The sequence below is a fragment of the Macadamia integrifolia genome, chromosome 2, assembly GCF_013358625.1.
Source record: "Macadamia integrifolia cultivar HAES 741 chromosome 2, SCU_Mint_v3, whole genome shotgun sequence".
Taxonomy (NCBI): Eukaryota; Viridiplantae; Streptophyta; class Magnoliopsida; order Proteales; family Proteaceae; genus Macadamia; species Macadamia integrifolia.
The window spans coordinates 15,444,754-15,463,450 of NC_056558.1; the positions used below are offsets into that span (position 1 = coordinate 15,444,754).

Here is an 18,697-nt window from a genome sequence, read left to right on the forward strand (position 1 = left end):
AGCACGACACGGATTGCTCGTGCGAGGGTTGTGCTACAGGACAACAGTTCTGATACCGAGCTGAGCTCTACCATTGATACCGAGCTGAGCTCTAACCTTTGATACCGAGTTGAGCTCTAACCTTTGATACCAAGTTGAGCTCTAACCTTTGATACCGAGCTGAGTTCTACATTCGATACCGAGCAGAGCTGTACAATCTGATTTTTGATGATTCCTTTTGAGTACTTGATATGTAAATTGTATTCTTTTTGTGTAAATATCATGCCTTCGGGCCCACATGTACTTAACTATTGTATTACAATTTGGGTATCAAGTATTATGGGAATATTCACAGGTAAACCAAGTCTTCCGCTGAACTGATGAGCACTTTCTTAGTTGTGTGTATACTGTGGTGGAATATTGTATCAGATGATCCTGGTAGGTTTGGGTTAACCGGTATTAACGCAATTACTGGCTCGGTTATGTATGAACGGGGTGTAGAACACCTAGTCACATCCCCTTCTATAGAAGAAGAAACTACAAGTATGATGCAATCATTCTGGTAGGGCGGGATAGATATTTGATGTGGGGGTTGGGTAGAAGTCACCTGGTTCATGGGTTTTATCCATTTTTAACCCATTATATATCCAAAAGTTAGTCTATTTCAAAATATAGAATGGGTTAAGATTTTGCCTCCCAAACAGAACTTGATTCCTGTGGTTCCAAATAAAGTAACAGATTATCATAACTTTAGAAAAAAAAATGTTTTAAATCTGTTTTATGGATGCCACAAGATCGAAAATAATTCAAGATTGTCTGAATAAAAGACAAGTGAGTGGGCCTGTGGGGGCAATAGGTCTGAGGCCTAAAGGTCCTGTTGCCCAAATTCTTCTGGAAAATTCACATTCGAACATAACATGTCATAAAGATTCATTCTTGTTATGGAAAAAGATACAGAGTGGATCAATATCCACCCATTTCGACAGTCTATCCTTTGTAGGTAGTCCCGCATTGACTGCTCTCCAATAAAATGTCTTAAACTTGGGGTGGACGTTAATTTTCTAGAAGGATCGCAACCAGTATGAGCATGGGAATGAGCAAAAGCACCTGTGTTGAGCATACATTGAATCTTGTCAATGATTTAGATAAGAACAAAGCAGCTAGTTTAGTGGACAAAATTCCCACCTTGGACAGATTGCAAATCCACTTATCTTGAATAGAGGAGACAAGTTTCTGTGTGTGTTTTGGATACAACGGAGCAATGGAGGACAGAATTAAGATCACTAGTATTCCAAGTCCCATATGGGCAAAAATCATAGACACGGGTCATCATATGTTGTTGGGATGGAGAGGGGAGGTCAATGGTGTTTCGAGAGCAATCCAGTACCCATGGGTCAGACCAAAAGAAGGTGTTGACACCGTTCCCAATTTTCTTATGCACTACTGTTTTGAGTACTGGCAGAATCTTAGAGATACTATTCCATACTAACGATCCTCTTGTTTTTGAGGTTTTTACATCGAAAACTGATATGTTATGGAAATATTTAGCCTTCAGAATTTTAACCCATAGACTCTGATCATTGTTAGGTAATCTCCAACCCAACTTAAGTAGAAGGGCCTGGTTATGGAATGCAGATTTTCTAAACCCGAGGCCACCCACTGTTTTCGACAAACAAATTCTGTCCCACCCAATGAGGTTTAATTTTTTTTTTTTCACAATCCCCATTCCAGAAAATGGAGAAAAATTGAGTCAAGCTTGTTGCAAATGTTTTTGGGTAAAGCAAAACAGGACATTTGATATGACGGTATAGAAGTTAGAGTTGACTGGAGAAGGATAGCCCTACCAACGTAGGAAAGTGAATTAACTTTCCAAGTGGTCAGCTTGTTCTTCACCCTATTGGTGACTGTCTCGCTTGCCCTTTCATTGGCTTGTGTATTAGTGCAATAGTGGCGCAAGCAAGGAATTCATTTGTCATTTTTCAACAGTAAATTAAGGGCCCGTTTGGTTTTGTTTTTAGAAACAGTTTTTCTGTGCTCAAAAATGGAAAAACACTTTAAAAACAATTTGATTTTTCTGTTTCATTTTTTATTTTTTAACAGAAATAGAAATTTATGCCTAATTCTGTATCTGGAAACAATAATGGAGAACCAAGTTAGACTTGTTTTTTTTGTTTCTAGAAATAAGTGAAAGCTACAAAAATTGTGAAAAATCCGATATTTCACTCGACCTATCCAAACCCCCAACCCCCAACCCATTGTTGAAACTTCTCGTTATCCAAATGTGGCGATTCCAACCTGGTTGTGCGAAGCTCACAGTTTTGGATTACCTTCATCCTTCTGAAGCTTATATTCATGAAATATACCTACAACTCCAACGTCATGCCTTCATTCATGAATTGTATTCCTCTAACGTCGTGCCTTCACTCACGTCTTGAACTCGACTACACTATTGAAAACGTTTCGGGAAACAAAAAAATCAAACACCTTTTTGTATTTCCAAAAATCGTTTATTAGCATAGAAATGATAAAAATTGTTTCTAATGTTTATAGACATAGAAACATGAGAAATAAAATCAAACGAGCGCAAGGCTTATCCTAAGTAGGTAGGTATTTTCCGATAATATGAATTGAAATGATCATAGAACGATAAAGAAAAACATATCCTTTTATGCCTAATAGTAATACATGGTGGAACCTTTACAATATTTCATAAACTAATCGTATTTGGAGGAGGTCCTAGGTGCATTTATAATGATCTCCTGAATATGGGATGCTAGAATCTTGTCCAGAACATGTGGTTTGAATTTCCAACTTTCAAATTTGGATTGTGTTTTTCTTTTTATTATGTTCATCATTGTTGGCTTGGATGGAGATTGTATTTCAAACCTTCAACATACAAGGGAAGGAGTCATAATTATGATGGTACATTTGTGGGGTAAAGAGTTCCAATATGAGTAGAAGAAAACTTTCTTTTATAAATTTAAGGGGTTGGCAACAAGCGACCAGGTCTGCTTCCGCCATGTTGGGAGTAGGTTTTGGGACTCACCCTAGGCTTGAGAGACTCACAGAAAGATTAACCTTTTTTTTTTTTGGGTAGAAACAGAAAGCCTAACTGAAGACTAAGCAAAATTAAGACTAGGCATAGCCAGATATTATGTATTATTTGCATAAAAATCTATAATTTTGGTCAATTCTCTTTAAAATTTGACTGTAATTCTAAAAATTAGAGAATTACATATATGTGCATTATTTGAAACCTAAAATTTACAGTGTTCACTTGACATAGTTTTAGAAATATGTAATTATTTCCAAATCAATGTGGAGAGAGAAAGAGAGTTGTAAAGGAACCAAATATCTTTTTTTTTTGGTAGAAAAATGAACCAAATAGCGAATCCATTTTATTGCATATATGACTAATAATTGACTGGATATTGGTCCACCTAATATCCAATCTGTTCAAAATTTACGATTTATCATACATGTATGATAAATATATGTTAAATGTATATGATATTATATGTAATATGGGGCTATATAATTTTTTTTTTCTTTTGGGTAGGAATATAGAGTTATATAAATGGCATTTGATATAACATTAGAGCCAGCTGTGGAGAAATATTTTTAAATGAGTAATAATTAAATAAAAATAGGTGTAAAATAGGAGGTAAAAGAAGGGATTAAAACATGACCTAGATATTAAAATGAAGGGTAAATAACTAAGGTTAATGCTAACTGTGCTAATCAATTTGCACACCAAGAGACATAAATATGGGCCTCACATATTATCTCTCTCCTTAAACCCCTCCCCCTATTTATAGGCTCTGTTTCCCACCTCTCCCATTGCCTGCAATATGCATATGGGCCTCGTATCAAACCCTCGCCCTAACTGAAATGTGAGGTTAAATTAGGGTCATATCATAGGCCATATCTGATTACCAAATCCATCTTCAGATAATTAGACGAAATATAAATACAAAATATGGCCTTTCATATCTGTTGTATACTTTAATCGAATATTAGATATCCAATCAAATAATCGGAACCAATATTGACATAACTAAATCTTAGTCCGTTTATGGCTGTACCCACACCTTGCAAATCTTGGAAACTTCAAAACAAAGCCAATGATACCTAACCAAACACACCCTATATGATCCATGAAATGGATGAGAAAGAGAGAGAGAACCTAAGAAAATGGGAAGAGTCTAACACCATAGCAACAGTTTATCTTTCACATAAGGGGTAAAAGAGAGTTTTGCAGTTTTAGCCCGGTTTAAGTGTTTACTGTGGCCATTTAGAAACATGGGTCAGCAAAACTTGATCACCCACTTCCACTTAAACCGTCTACTTCTACTATTGTTGTTTTTTATTCATTTAGAACCTCTTTTTAATTTCTACAATAATGATTAAATCTTTGTTGCTACTACATGCAATCTACTTTCTTTACTCAATTTTTCTTTTTGGGTTGAAGGAGAACTATTCATTAACAGGTGTCCTTACTTTACTCATTGCTCCCATGCTTTTCATGGGTGAACTTTTACAAATGGTTGTAGCCCCTAGAGTATTCAAGTTTTCTTGATGTTGGGTTTATGTCTTGTATGATCTATATAATTAATTACTAATGGATTTGTATATATTTGTGCCAGGCTTTCGGCCTATTACATGTACATGGATAAAATTGTAATTGTGTAGAAATCAGATTTTTTAAGATTTCTTATGTATTATCTCTGTGAGGAAAACCTTAGATTCAAGCAAGAGAGATTACACTGTGATGGTAGGAAAATAGTGTAGAGAATTTTTCTGGCTTAATGAAAAATCTCTAGTACTTAGATTAGGCATTTGAGCTGAACAACATTAAATTTCTTGTATTATGTATAATTGTTTGCTTTGTTTCTTCTTCATGGTTACACACGCACGCCAAGATAATATTCACATATCTTTTTGTAGAAAAAGATTTGCAAGAAAAAATTGCAAAAGAGAGAAAGATGTTGAATTGCTACTATACTAGAAGTGTTGTAGCAACTACAGTCAATAACCATCGGAGGTGACTATAAATCAATAAACGTTGACATTGATTGCCTTTGCCATCTATTTCCTACACCTTTGTTGGGCACAACTTGCAAAGAAGAGGTAAGTTGAGAAAGGACAAAGACTCTCGGGGAAGAAGTGGCTAGAAAAAAATTACTCTTAATTCTATATTTGTTGTTATCTAAACTAGTGTCGTCAAAAGTAGGCATGCACCAGTAGGTTTGACCTGAGCCAACTGGTTGAAGCATGTGACTAGTTTAAATGGTTATAGGATGTGTTGGATTCAAATATCTACTAATTAATAATTGGGCATTCCCAGTGTAAGGCAGTGTGGTTTGGCGGTCGCCCAACTGAATTATATGATATACTAATAACCTATCATTTATAGCTCGATTAGCTTGTTAAAGTCAATTTAGACAAATTATAGCCACGTTTACAACCCGATTGTCAATTAACCCATTCATAGTTTGATTAGCCCAAAACATTGAGCCTGATTATGGATTGATGGATTGAATAGAAAGATGAACCAGCCTTGGCGTTCGAGGCATGATTACATAAACATGTACAGACGACGTAGGGGTCTTAAGTTGGTATGAAGAAATTACGTTCAATAGAAACTAACAGGGCCTAGCCAATTGAAACATTGTTCAATCTGTGACATGTCATGAGGGTTGGGTAGTCCAGTTCCATTAGATGTACATTCATATGTCCCATCTTCTACCACTTATCGTGTAAATAAAAGTATTTCTTTCGAAAAAAATAAATGTGTTGAGCGATGATTGTACGTAATCCCACTACATATTCATTTTGTAAGAGACCAATTTATATTTCCACTTTCCAATTTTGTCGACTTTGATTTGTTTTGACCATACCCGGTTGTGCAAGGAGAAAGGACCAAAGTTTTCCAAACCAATGCCGGGTTTTAGCCAACCCGGGTGGGGTCCTGGTTTTAAAACTGTGGTTTGGTGCGTAGAACAGCTTAACATATACGCACTAATTAAGGACTTAATTACTAAGATACCTTTCGCTATCAACTGTCACGCAGTCACGGCGTAGTAAAGAAGGTTATTATAGTATTTTCACTCAGGATATAGTTACGAGACCGAAAGTCAAGGCGCCCGATTAGAGGGCGTGCATGCAATAAAATGCCCTCATTGCATCCCTGCGCAAGTTAGGGTTCTTCAGCCGAATAGCTATTAGCTTGCGCTGTTCACCTCTTTTCTGCTTCTTCCGCCATTAATCTATCTTCAAAGGTTCTTTCTTTCTTTCCATCTACTTCATTTTTTTTTTATTTTTTCTGTTTATGAGTAATTCGAATTTATCATTTGATTTTAGTATTTTTACATTGTTCCAGATTCTACAAATGCGAATAATGGGTTGGTTTGTGTGATTCTGGTAAGTGATTTTCGACCATTTACAGAACCATTTAGAGTTTTGCAAATGTTTCTAATGAATAAAATTGAAGTTTGTTGAATGATTGGGTAGTATGGTCTTGTAAAGCGACTTGTTTTTCTCTATTCATATGTTGAACATAACGATTTCTGTTGTTGGGCATCACTGTAAGCACTAATGCAAGATATGTTCAGGCGAAAAAGAATTTGATTTGGATTCTGGGTTTTTCTGAAATAGATGTTCTATATTTGAGGTTGTTGAGCTTCTGCATACCTTGAGCTTTTGGGTTCAATCCCAATTATTTACAACACCACTTATCCGACTATGAATTTCTTATTTAGCTATCGGTTATTGCAGATTTTTATACCGAAGATATTTTCTGAGCGAGAGAAAGTATGGAGTTTATTGAAAACGAAAGGTTGTAATGTTGACAGAAGGAAAAGGAATAGTCACATTGCTGCATTCAAATTGTGTGTTTTAAGTTTTCAAAACCATGCTTCCTTTCAATTCTTGTTTTGAAGTTTAAATTCATGTTTAGAAGTTTATCGTAAAGACCATTGATTCCAAATTGGCTGCCCTATTTGCTTGTGCAGTGATAGCATTGTTATTGGAATTAAATATCCGATTATGCAACATTTCAAGTAATTTGTTTCATATTCTTTCGAACTCTGAAGACACTGCAGATGAAACTTTAGCTCTCTTTTTTACCCCTAGATGCTCCATGAAAATCACATGCTTTCTTATACTTGATGCAACGTGCTAAAAAACTGGAGAATGCTTGCTAGAATGAAAGTTGTTGAAGAATTAAATTAATTAAAAAAAGAAAAGAAAATATACTAAGTATGAGATTCCCAATGCTAGTAATGCAGCACATGGATGCTCGTCACCTATCTTTACCATGACAAAGATATATTTGATATGTTATTTACTTTCTCAAGATGTTTCATGGTTGGAAGTTCATTCCTACTTGTCTGCTGTTAAGGGTAGCTCATGTCAGCAGCAAATATTTTTGATGAGCAAGCTAAAGATCAAGTGGTCGGTTAGGAACTGTTACCTTTTTGAATATAAAAAATAGAAGAGCCTTCCTGTTGTGAGATCGTGTACCTGTGCAGTAAGTTTGAATCCCTCTCTTTCTGTTTTCTCTAATGACTTGAGATTTTTCTTTCGAATTCGAAAGAAAAATCTCGCGTTCTTAAGAAAAATCCCACATTCTTTTTATCATTGATAAATGTAAATGTGTCGATAGATAATTAGAAAAAAATTATAAATCAAGGCAAAGAACTGAGAAAATCCTTTAATTATTCTTTTATTCCTCGCGTCGAGGATACACCTGGATCATTAGATAGGAATCTGAAATGAAGAGCGAACAAAAAAATAGCATACTGTGTAAACGAAGAGTTTTGAGAGTAAGCATACAACTCCAAGACTTTTTAGGGTGGAAGGGGGGAATAGATTATCTATTTTTGTACCACATATCCTATTGTGAAACCAGGAAATCAAGTTCTTTATAGAAAAGAAAGGAACTCAAAAAAATTTGTTGGTAATGATGATTTTGGTAAGAAATGATATAAGGAACAGTTGTAGTTGGTTGGTTGGGTTGGGGGGGGGTGATGAAGAATCAAGGCTGAACCATGTTGACCCTTTGGGCAATCTTGACCGAGACGAACCAGGTCTGGTTGGATTTTTTGGGTTCAGTAGGATATTTTAGGATTTATTTTATTTTAGAGAAGTCTATGTAATCTTTTTATTTTGGCAGTTATTAGGCTAAGTAGGAATTTCCATTTTGAGTTTTACTTTGTCTAATTTTATTAGTCTAGGTTTTGGGATACAAGCTGTTGAACAAAGGGCTAAAACAAATCCTTGGCCTCATGATGCCTTTCTTGGCTACATATTTGCCACCTCATTAGTGCATATTGGATTCCATGAAATGAGTGATATAAATGGAAAGTCAGATTTCAGATGCTTCTAATTAAATGGGGGAATCACTGTGGTTCTGTCGAGACATCTTTGACCCATTTAGTCGCACTGGTGGCATCCCCTTTCTCTTAGCAATTAGCACATATCCCAACCATATTCAATGAGAAACACATGCTCTAATAGAATTTCCATCTCCAGTTGAACCTGGATCTGCATCTGCATAGATCAAAACTCTATTTGGTTCCTCCTGCAGTCGTGGAAGAGCCTGGCTTCCTAGTGGAAACTCAAACTTCAGCTTAACTGAGCCCCCATGGGAGGCATCCACTGTGGCATCAACCTATACTCCCAACAACTCATGAGATGTCGGAGGTCTTCACTCCAAGAAAGAAATTGATTCACAGCGAAATCTCTAAAAACACAAGCCCATTGGGAACCTTGATCTTATAAATTACTAACTGAAACCACTTGGCATTGCAGTCCTCCCAAAGACACTACAATGATGATGAGGTTATAAAAAATTTCCTCTACTTCCAAATGGTTGTATGCCAAAGCCAAGAACACTACGGGTCTCCTTGCTTTTTCTTAGAAAGGTTTTTTATATTGATTTTTGAGTGAGAATTTTCGGCATATTCTTAAGAAGAAATGAGGCGAGGGTTTCCTGAGAAGGGAAAAAAATGGAAAAAGAAGAGTGAAATCCAGAGAGAGAGGGAGAGAGAGAGAGAGAGAGAGAGAGAGAGAGAGAGAGAGAGAGAGAGAGAGAGAGAGAGAGAGAGAGAGGGGGGATGAACTAGAGAGGCAGTTTGTCTCTGAACTCTTTAATCTCTCTCTCTCTCTCTCTCTCTGAGTGTGAAGCCTTCCTTGTCTTTCTTCTCTGAACCCAGCCTCTATTAGATTAGCAGTAGAACCATTCAAACAATGGTTCCATGTATAAAACTGCATAGAGAGAGTGAGAATAGTGGGAAGAGGAGAGTTGATAGAAAAGGAGTGAAAAATCATGGAAAGCGAAGGGGGGGCGGAAGAGTGAGAGCAATTTGCAAAGAGGGGGGGGGGGAAAGAGAACTGGTGTTGCTAAGATAGAGGGCAAGAAAGAATTGGACACAGAGAAGGGGGTGAGGGGGGAGAGAGATTTGTACAGAGAGAAGGAGAAAGAGAAAGAAAGAAATAGAGATGCCTTAAAGAGACACAATGAGAGGAGGGGATAACACGGAGATCTCTTCAGAGGGAGGCTTCATCTTGACTATTGGCTTATTGCATTTTGCCAATGTGTTTTCATGATCTAAACATGAGAATGATGGTATTGGGAATACTGATTTGTTTGTTGAGTGTGAAAACATTCTCATAGATCAAGTGTGGACTTTGTCAAGCATCAAGCAAGGTTGAAAGGTCAAAGTTAAGCATAACAAGTCAAAGTGAAAATTGGAGCTTGGAGCAACGGATCAAGTCATGATCGTATAAAATGATTGAATAATTCAAGACTTGGAAGCATATGATCAAACCAAGCTTCACCAGACATATGATAGATTGTTATATTCTATGTAAAATCTTGTGCAATTGTCTCCAGCCTTAAGCACTCATTGATTTGGTAAAATAAGTTGCCCTTACATTTATGGAGGTCAAACAACCCACTGGGAGTTGATCAATCAAACGGGACGCTTGTCCTAAATTGATTAATGTCTGTGCCACAACTACAACCTGCTTGTTTTATCTTCTGCAATGTTGATAGTTTTCCCATTATTGTCTCTGGAACTTACAGCATCATGACATTGACGAGAAGGGAAAAGGACAGTAGAAGAAAGGGATGGAGCATTTCTTATATTGAGATGTATAAGATGCATATATGTGAATTAGTATATGACAAGATTGGGCAGGCCTGATACATGTCAATACATGATAACTGTCCTTGGTAACCATTTAGTTCCTAAGAATAGCAATATAACATGCGATCTATTGCCCATTATTTTTGAATTATTTGTATTCATGTCAGTCAAAATAATAATACCTTTGGGCTGAATAAAGTGAAAATTACCGAGTATCCCAATTCCACTCTGTAAATTACATAGTTTTCAAGAAGACTAGGGGTAGGCAACACAAGTGGTTGCCATAGTTGTTCAAGGTGCTAGAAACGGAAGAAAAGGAGGAGGTGCAACAGCAACTACCGCCTCCATCCTGCAGGGAAGAGAAAGGAGATTGCTGGAGTAGCCACTGGCACCACAAGTGGCATGAAAGGAGAATAACATCACTGTAGCTGTGTAGCAGCAGTAGCCATAAGGCTGCGGAAATTCCACTGTAATAATATATTACATTGTATCTTTGTTTTATATATATTCTCCATGAGTGCACCCTGGTTTTCTTTAAAGATAGCTACTCTGCTCATATATTGTGGAATGCTGTTGAATTTGGCATTCTAGCGCTTGAAGGAATTAAACTCCATGTAAGATAAAAAATTATGAAATAAATTAACATGGAAAAATAATTAAATGTGTGAAATCACGAAGCCACTCCAATATAATTTATTAACCATGCTTGAAACCCCACTTATACATGGTGGTTGAATAACCAAACATTGTTAATTGTACATGTAGTGTGGTTGTGGTGTTCAAACATGCTTCTTTGTGCACCACTATTTTTCTCATTAAGGCAATAATGATTTTGTTACAAGATATTTATGCACCTAACTTTGACCTAGTTTAAAAGGTTGAATCCTTACCACCATCTCTAATCAGGTCCACAAAAAGTGAGAGATGGTTTTCCAATTTGTGTTTATTGAAGTTGTCATCATAGTAATTAGCTTTAGGTACCTATCAATGCCCATAAAAAATGTTAATAAATACTTAACCATGACTCAATGCTTTCTTGCCTAGCTCCACTGGAAATGGGATTCATGGCTTGCCAACATGGCCCTTATACCTTATCCATTAATTGGAATGCAAATGACTACATTTCTGTTGGTTATTTTATTTTTCTGTTTCCTTTCATGCAGAACTAACTTTTGTAGTCGATTGAATTATTGAAATGTTGGACACAGGGTCTTATATCTGACCCCGAGTTTGATACGGGGAAAAGAAGCGATGTCTGAGGAGGCTAGGCAGCTGATAGTGGCTTATGATGATCCTTCAGAACAGAGATCCTTGTCATTAGATGATACAAGCAGCACTGAGGAATCACCAGGAGAAACCAATATGTTACAAGAATATCCCAGTGATGCAATCCCCTACATCAGCCAAAGATTTGTAACCCATGATGCTGCATATAAGTTCTACAGTGAGTTTGCAAAGCGTAGTGGCTTCTCAATCCGGCGCCATCGGACGGAAGGAAAAGATGGGGTTGGCAAGGGACTTACAAGACGTTACTTTGTCTGCCACCGTGCTGGAAATACCCCCTTGAAGGCTTCAAATGAGAGTAAGCCTCAAAGAAACCGTAAATCATCAAGATGTGGGTGCCAAGCATACTTGCGGATCAGCAAGACGATGGACTTGGGGGCCCCTGAATGGCGTGTCACAGGCTTTGCCAATAACCACAATCATGAGCTCTTGGAGCCAAATCAAGTCCGTTTCTTGCCTGCTTATCGTATTATCTCAGAGGATGACAAGAATCGCTTATATATGTTTGCTCAAACTGGCATCTCTGTGCAGCAAATGATGAGGCTTATGGAGCTTGAGAAATGTGTGGAGCCTGGATACTTGCCGTTCACTGAGAAGGATGTAAGGAACCTACTTCAGTCATTCCGAAAGGTGGATCAGGAAGATGAAAGCATTGACCTCTTAAGAATGTGCAAAAACATCAAAGACAAGGATCCCAACTTCAGATATGAATATACCATTGATGCAAACAACAGGTTAGAGAACATTGCTTGGTCCTATGCTTCGTCAATCCAGTCATATGATATCTTTGGTGATGCGGTGGTGTTCGATACAACGCACCGCTTGACCGCCTTTGACATGCCGCTTGGGATCTGGGTTGGCATGAATAATTACGGCATGCCTTGCTTCTTCGGCTGCGTGCTCTTGCGAGAGGAAAACATGCGGTCCTTCTCATGGGCATTGAAGGTAAAGGAGTCGAGAACATATACCCTGGGCTGAGGTTCAACATCCTCAATGGAACCATACTAGACATATTGATGGTGTGTTTCACCAACTCAATGATCTAATTTATTCCATCAGTTGGTCACCCTTGATAGGGCATAGCTTAATCTAGAATTGGAACTCATAGAGGATTTTACAATTCAATTGCTACCTTTTTTGTACTAACTTCTTCATCTGGACCATTCAGTTGGTTGGTTACCTATTATTGGGGCTTTACCAAATCAACAGAATCAGAACAGTTTTGTGGTTAAACCCCAACTAGAGGGCTGGGGAGAACAATGTCGGGAGTGTATGGGATGTTAAGTTGTAGCCAGTCTAATTTTAGGCCATGCACCTACTAAGGAAGGGGCCAACTGATTTCGGTGGTTTGTGGATGTGGCTTGGTGAAACTTTCAATCAATTAGATATTTATGAAAATTGTTGCAACCGAAGTGGTGATTTGAGAAGTTGTAATCTCCTTTTTAAAACCCCTTGTCTTATTCCCAAAATTTCTTTAAAAAAAGAGTAACCCAGTGTACGAAATTCCCGCTACTGCAGGGTCTAGAAGCTGTAATATCCTTTTTAAAACCCACTGTCTTATTCCTGAAAGTTCTTTAACTCGGGTAAAAAAGAATTTTCAAAATAATTTGAAAGTGACTTACCATTATGTAATTCTCAAGAGCTATCATTGTTTTGCACACTTTTCCATTACACATGTGAAATGACAAAATTTTACTCTCTTTGAAAAAAGAAGTGTGTTATACTAAATGGGAAGAAAAGATGAAGGTTACAACTTCTTTGTCACTGACTTTAGGTACAACAAGATTTTCCCTTTATAAAAAAATACTAATTTGTTTTTTCTCTCTCTCCCCCCTTTTATTGACTTAATTATGGTGTTTTATGTTGTCTTTTTGGATATGATAGGCATTTCTAGGGTTTATGAATGGAAAGGCTCCACAAACGATCCTGACTGACCAAAATATGTGTCTTAAAGAAGTGATAGCAATTGAAATGCCAAGTACTAAACATGCACTTTGCATTTGGCTTATTGTGGCAAAGTTTCCATCTTGGTTCAATGCTGTTCTTGGAGAAAGATACAATGAGTGGAAGAATGAGTTCTATCGGCTTTACAATATGGAGACAATAGAGGAGTTCGAACTGGGGTGGAGAGACATGGTCAATTCCTTTGGGTTACATACTAATAGGCACATTGCTAATTTATTTGCTTTTCGAACACTTTGGGCACTACCGTACTTAAGAAACCATTTCTTTGCCGGAATGACTGCATCCAACCAGTCGAAGTCTATCAATGCCTTCATTCAACGATTCCTGAGTGCACAAACTAGGCTGGCGCACTTTGTGGAACAAGTATGTAATTTCCTCTCTCTCTCCATCTATCTATCTATCGATCTTTGTGTGTGTCTTATCGATCTACCTATATGTCTATCTATGTGTGATTTAGTCAGACCAGAGTAACCAGAAGTGCCTAAATACTTTGGCATCATTCCAAACTAAAATTGTGGTTTGAGGCATGTGTGGATTCGCACCCAAACCCTTGTCCCAAGATAAGAGCTGTGTTCCTAAAGTTTTGGTTCATGACTTGATCAAGGGTCTAAAGACATGAGGTCCACTATTGTAACCATAGAATAACCTAAGAGCAAAACCTGTACTTTCAACTACATAAGGGGTTAAGTTTTTTGCTTGATAATCGATGTTGCTTGTTCTTACTTCAACATAAAAGCATACACAAGAAAACAGACATATAAAGTTGTTCTCCCTACCCTCTTTAATAGTGGCTACATCCACACCCTCTTTAATGGTACGGAGTCTCTCTCTCTCTCTCCAGAAGAATGATAAGAAGTACAAATGCCCTCATTCTAAGAGTTGGACTCAAAACCGTTGATGCTTTAGTGCTTTGTGTAAAGCGTACATACATTTCCCACTTATACAAGGGATGTGGAATGAGCTCTCATCAGGAATTTTTTTTCTATTATACTTATTTTGAATAGTGAATACTCACTTTTTGCCTAAGACATTGCTGAAGCAAAAAAAACTGTATGAGTGGTTAACATTTAATCATTTTATAGATGAAGTTTCGAAAGCTTTAGTGCACTATTTGCCCTAGTAAATTTGTACACTTCATTCACTATCCAAATAAATAAAATAAGCAGTTGTAATATCTGGTTGTACTGATTTTTTGGATCCTTTCATATTCTTTAATTTGATGCATTGGATGAAACATATTCTATAAACAGCTTCAATCTCATCCATTGTTGAAACTTGTTCCCCCCCCCCCCCCCCCCACACCCACACACAACCCCAAATGGATAAATAAATAAAAAGCTTATTGACAAAAAAATCTACATGCAATGGGAAAACATAAGCTTTGCTTTTTTTGCTAACATTTTTCTGTTTACTTGGTTGGGTTAAAAAAGGTGGCCGTTGCTGTTGACTTCAAAGACCAAGCAGGTGAACAACAAACGATGCAGCAGAATCTTCAGAACATTTGCCTGAAAACAGGAGCACCCATGGAATCACATGCAGCTACTGTACTTACACCATATGCTTTTTGTAAGCTCCAGGAACAACTTGTCTTGGCTGCACACTATGCTTCCTTTCAAATGGATGATGGTTGTTTCCTTGTGAGGCACCACACAAAGTTGGAGGGAGGACGCAAAGTAATTTGGGTTCCACGGGAAGGCATTGTAACATGTAGCTGCCATCAGTTTGAATTCTCAGGAATACTGTGCCGGCACGCCCTTCGGGTCCTCTCGACGGGGAACTGTTTCCACATCCCAGAGCAGTATTTACCCCTTCGCTGGAGTCGTATCAACACATCACCAACAAAACTCCTCCAAAGTACTCCAAGTGATCATGCAGAACGCGTTCAGACTTTACAGTCTATGGTGTCAACTCTGATCACGGAATCTGCCAAGACAAAGGAACGGTTGGATCTTGCAACTGAGCAAGTTTCCATCCTTCTGTCTCGCATAAGGGAGCAACCAGTTCCGACACAAGGTACAAGAGATTCCATTCACAAGACTCATTAATTCGTTCTTCCAATCATGGAAGACACTGAATTGATGCTTTACACCATAGGAAGAGTATTATATATTTTTTGCAATACCATAGGGAATCCTGTAAAGAAAAGTTTCAACGGCAGTCGTTTGTTTGCTTCATTTCAAAGAGAGAGGGTATGGGATTGGAAGTTGTCAAGTCTGATGTTCTTTTGTAAATGGTGATAGTTAGGAGGCAGGCAATCAAGGATCACCCAGTAATTGTTGGATAACATTTTTGTATCCATTTTACATGCAATCATAGTTACAAATTTAACTAACCCATGTCTCTAGCTCTATGTATGGAACGGTTACATGATAAGATGGGAGTATCTCCCTTATGTGGTAGTGCCTCCGTGCCATGGATTACTGTCAAACTGAGGCACTGAATTAAACATGTTCAAAATGGTATGGTTTTCTGACGGGAAACAAGATTCAGTGTGCTCGTCAGAGAAAAAACTGTTTCCAGCCTTTTGATTTTCCTCCATCCAGTTATTTTCCAAGGTCCTTTTCCATCCATTCTGGACAATAGAATTACTGTCTAGCAGCTGTTGAAACCTCAGCATTTGCTTGTTTGTAGCTAAAAGTTCCCTTTGGTATGGAGCAGTTAGACCTTAAGTTTTGCGGCTATTGCTTGTAATAGTTTTTACTCCAGGATCGCCCATAGAGAGGTGGGTGATCCATGACCTTCGGCTACTCAACATGAAACCAACCAGTAAACTGTGGATCCCAGTCAGGAATCTGAATTCACCAAACTTGATATCTTGATTAGTTACATGGCTGGCTAAACCCAAATTGCCCATCCCAATCTGAGGTTTTGCTTGGCTTATTGTCTGTTAAAGCTTTTTGTTGCCCACGATTCAGAATAGGCTGACCTAAGGTGTCAGGGTCTTCAGCCTGGGTTAATCTAATCCACTTGATACCCAATCTCTTATTTAGATTGTGTATGCATATACGAATAACTTTTATTATCTAAAAAAAGGGTGTGTTTAGTGCACGAGGCTTTAGCATGTGTGAGATTTGAAGGGTGGGCGAGAATTACACAGCCTTACCTCAAGAATGTTGAGAGACTGTTTCAATCGCTTTGACCACCTAGTCATAACATTCGTACTTAATAGCTTTTATTATTATGTTATTAAAATCTTATCTAAAGAACGTGAAGGTGAAGATGTTATGGGTTTAGTAATTGTCATATCATGAATAAAAGATGGTGCATTAGGTTCTTGAGTGGTTGCTTTAGGTTCTAATGCAACAAAGGCTGATGTTATTACATATTGTGGGTCTACTGATTGATGGGCTAAGTTAGTTCTCCACTACGTGTAATGGAAATTGTCCTTCACTGGCAGTTATTTTTTCGATGTAGAGGATAACAGTTGTATATGTAAGATATCCTTTGGACACGCAATATGTCAAATTTAATGGCCATTTAAACATGACCAACATACATTGGACTCTCCCCTTGTGTTTTCAATGGTACAAATTTATGGTTAAATCAAACCACTTGAGGGTACCATTTAAACATGACCATCATGTGTACATGTTGGCGAAATTTAGGACCCAACCAAACCACCAGAGGGTTAGATATAGATGCAAGGGAAGAAATTGTCCAATGATTGGAAATATAGATGGGATCAACAGAGAGTGCTAGAGGGACCTGTTAAAACAGAATTCCAAGGTGGGGTCAGCCCGGTTGATCCCGAGTACTCTGCCGACCACAACCCTAAATTTAAGATTTTATGGCTTTGAAGGTATACCTCTTTATTCCCTATATGGGGTGCTTCTGGTGTTTTCTCTATATTACTCCAGCAATAAGTTGAGTAAGATAATGAAGGTGGGGGGTTAATCTATCCCTTATTTTTCACTAGTACTAAACAATGTGCTAACTAATATGAAGCAATTCCAGGCATGACCAAAATCACGATAATAAGGCCTTCCTCCAAAGATCAAGTGCTAGACTACCCTTTGAATAGTCTCTACTGCAACTCCTGCTCTGATCACCTTGAGGTTTCTGATCATGATTCATTTTACAATTTTTTTTTATTTTTTTTAACAGAATCACAACCTGTTAGCATATCAAGAAGCACATTGATTGCGAGAGCTCAATTCCAATTTACCTGAATCAGGGGGCCCTGTTCCAAGCTTTATTATGGGAATGTTGGAACTTAAGTGCATGTAAGTGCCTTCTGTGCATTGCCAAGATAAATTCAGTTTACTGATTGAAAATTCATCCATCGAAATATCAAACTATGCTACATCTTCTTGTCTGAAAAACGGTCGTAGAGTAGCGTCTGCAACCAATGCCAAACAAAAGAAACCAGCTGCAAGAAAACTGTTTGATGTGGTGAAAGCACTCTTTAGAATTAGAATCTTCCACCTAAAAATGGTTATCAATGATCTGGGCAAGTATACTGCAGAGCAAGTACATAAACGTTGAAGAATACTGAACATACATCAGTCAAGTCTAAGATGATTCTGGACATTATAGTGTGGCATCTGAATCCAAAAACAATTTTTCTAAAGCGAAAAAAGAAATTTCATGGTAAGTCTGACAATGTGAAATCACAAGAGAAAAATGCCATTGCTGTTCAATTTGAAGCCCTCCAAGACTCATTCAAAGCTTTGAGTAATATATCAATTCCCTATTGTAGTTTATTCTAAACTCATCAACACAGGTATTCCACCAAAAAGCTGAATCAAATTTGATTCCTAAAATTAAACATCCTAATAACTTTCATTTGCACATATGCATCATTTCGTTTCATAGGAGTAAAGTAATTAGAATTCCAATGGTTTACATTCCACATAAAAAGAATGCAAATGTCTATGATCCAATATCTTTCAAAATCCATTGACAATAGTTGTTCCAGATTTAACTGAAACCCAAGCTTTAACTTTGATAGAACATATAAAAACAGAGGAAAATTATCTGACAACAAATAAGTACCAAAATGCATCCTCTACCTTCATAAGCCACTCTTGGTTATAATAAACATAATCTGATAATAGAATGAAAGTTTTTCACTGAAAACTGATAAAAGGTCCAGGAAAAAGACTGTCTTTTGAACAAACTCACTAAATTGTAGTCCGATCACTTTCCCAAACCAGTCACTAAGAAAAAAATGCCATCTTTTCTACTAAAGAAGACAAACATAAAAAGGACAAAGATCAAAATTGGAATCCAGAATAACTGTTTTCTATTCTACTGCTTTAAGATAAAAAGCATTCACAGATTCTATCAATGAAACCAAGACTTATCAGACCAAA

At 37.4% G+C, this 18,697-nt stretch overlaps 1 protein-coding gene across 5 annotated transcripts; it reads left to right on the forward strand.

Annotated features, from left to right (window-relative positions):
* Positions 1-6,134: 6,134 nt before the first annotated feature.
* Positions 6,135-15,714, forward strand: LOC122062415 (protein FAR1-RELATED SEQUENCE 11-like). 5 transcript variants are annotated; one of them, XM_042626070.1, is made up of 7 exons: positions 6,135-6,260; positions 6,362-6,402; positions 6,757-6,817; positions 11,342-11,861; positions 11,949-12,362; positions 13,302-13,745; positions 14,813-15,714. In XM_042626070.1, the coding sequence occupies exons 3-7, from the start codon at positions 6,795-6,797 to the stop codon at positions 15,425-15,427; spliced, it is 2,016 nt and encodes a 671-aa protein (XP_042482004.1). In that variant the 5' UTR covers positions 6,135-6,260; positions 6,362-6,402; positions 6,757-6,794; the 3' UTR covers positions 15,428-15,714. The 5 variants fall into 5 exon arrangements, with proteins under 5 accessions (XP_042482004.1, XP_042481973.1, XP_042481981.1 ...); XM_042626039.1 differs by having other exon boundaries at positions 11,342-12,362; XM_042626047.1 differs by lacking the exon at positions 6,757-6,817 and having other exon boundaries at positions 11,342-12,362.
* Positions 15,715-18,697: the final 2,983 nt, after the last annotated feature.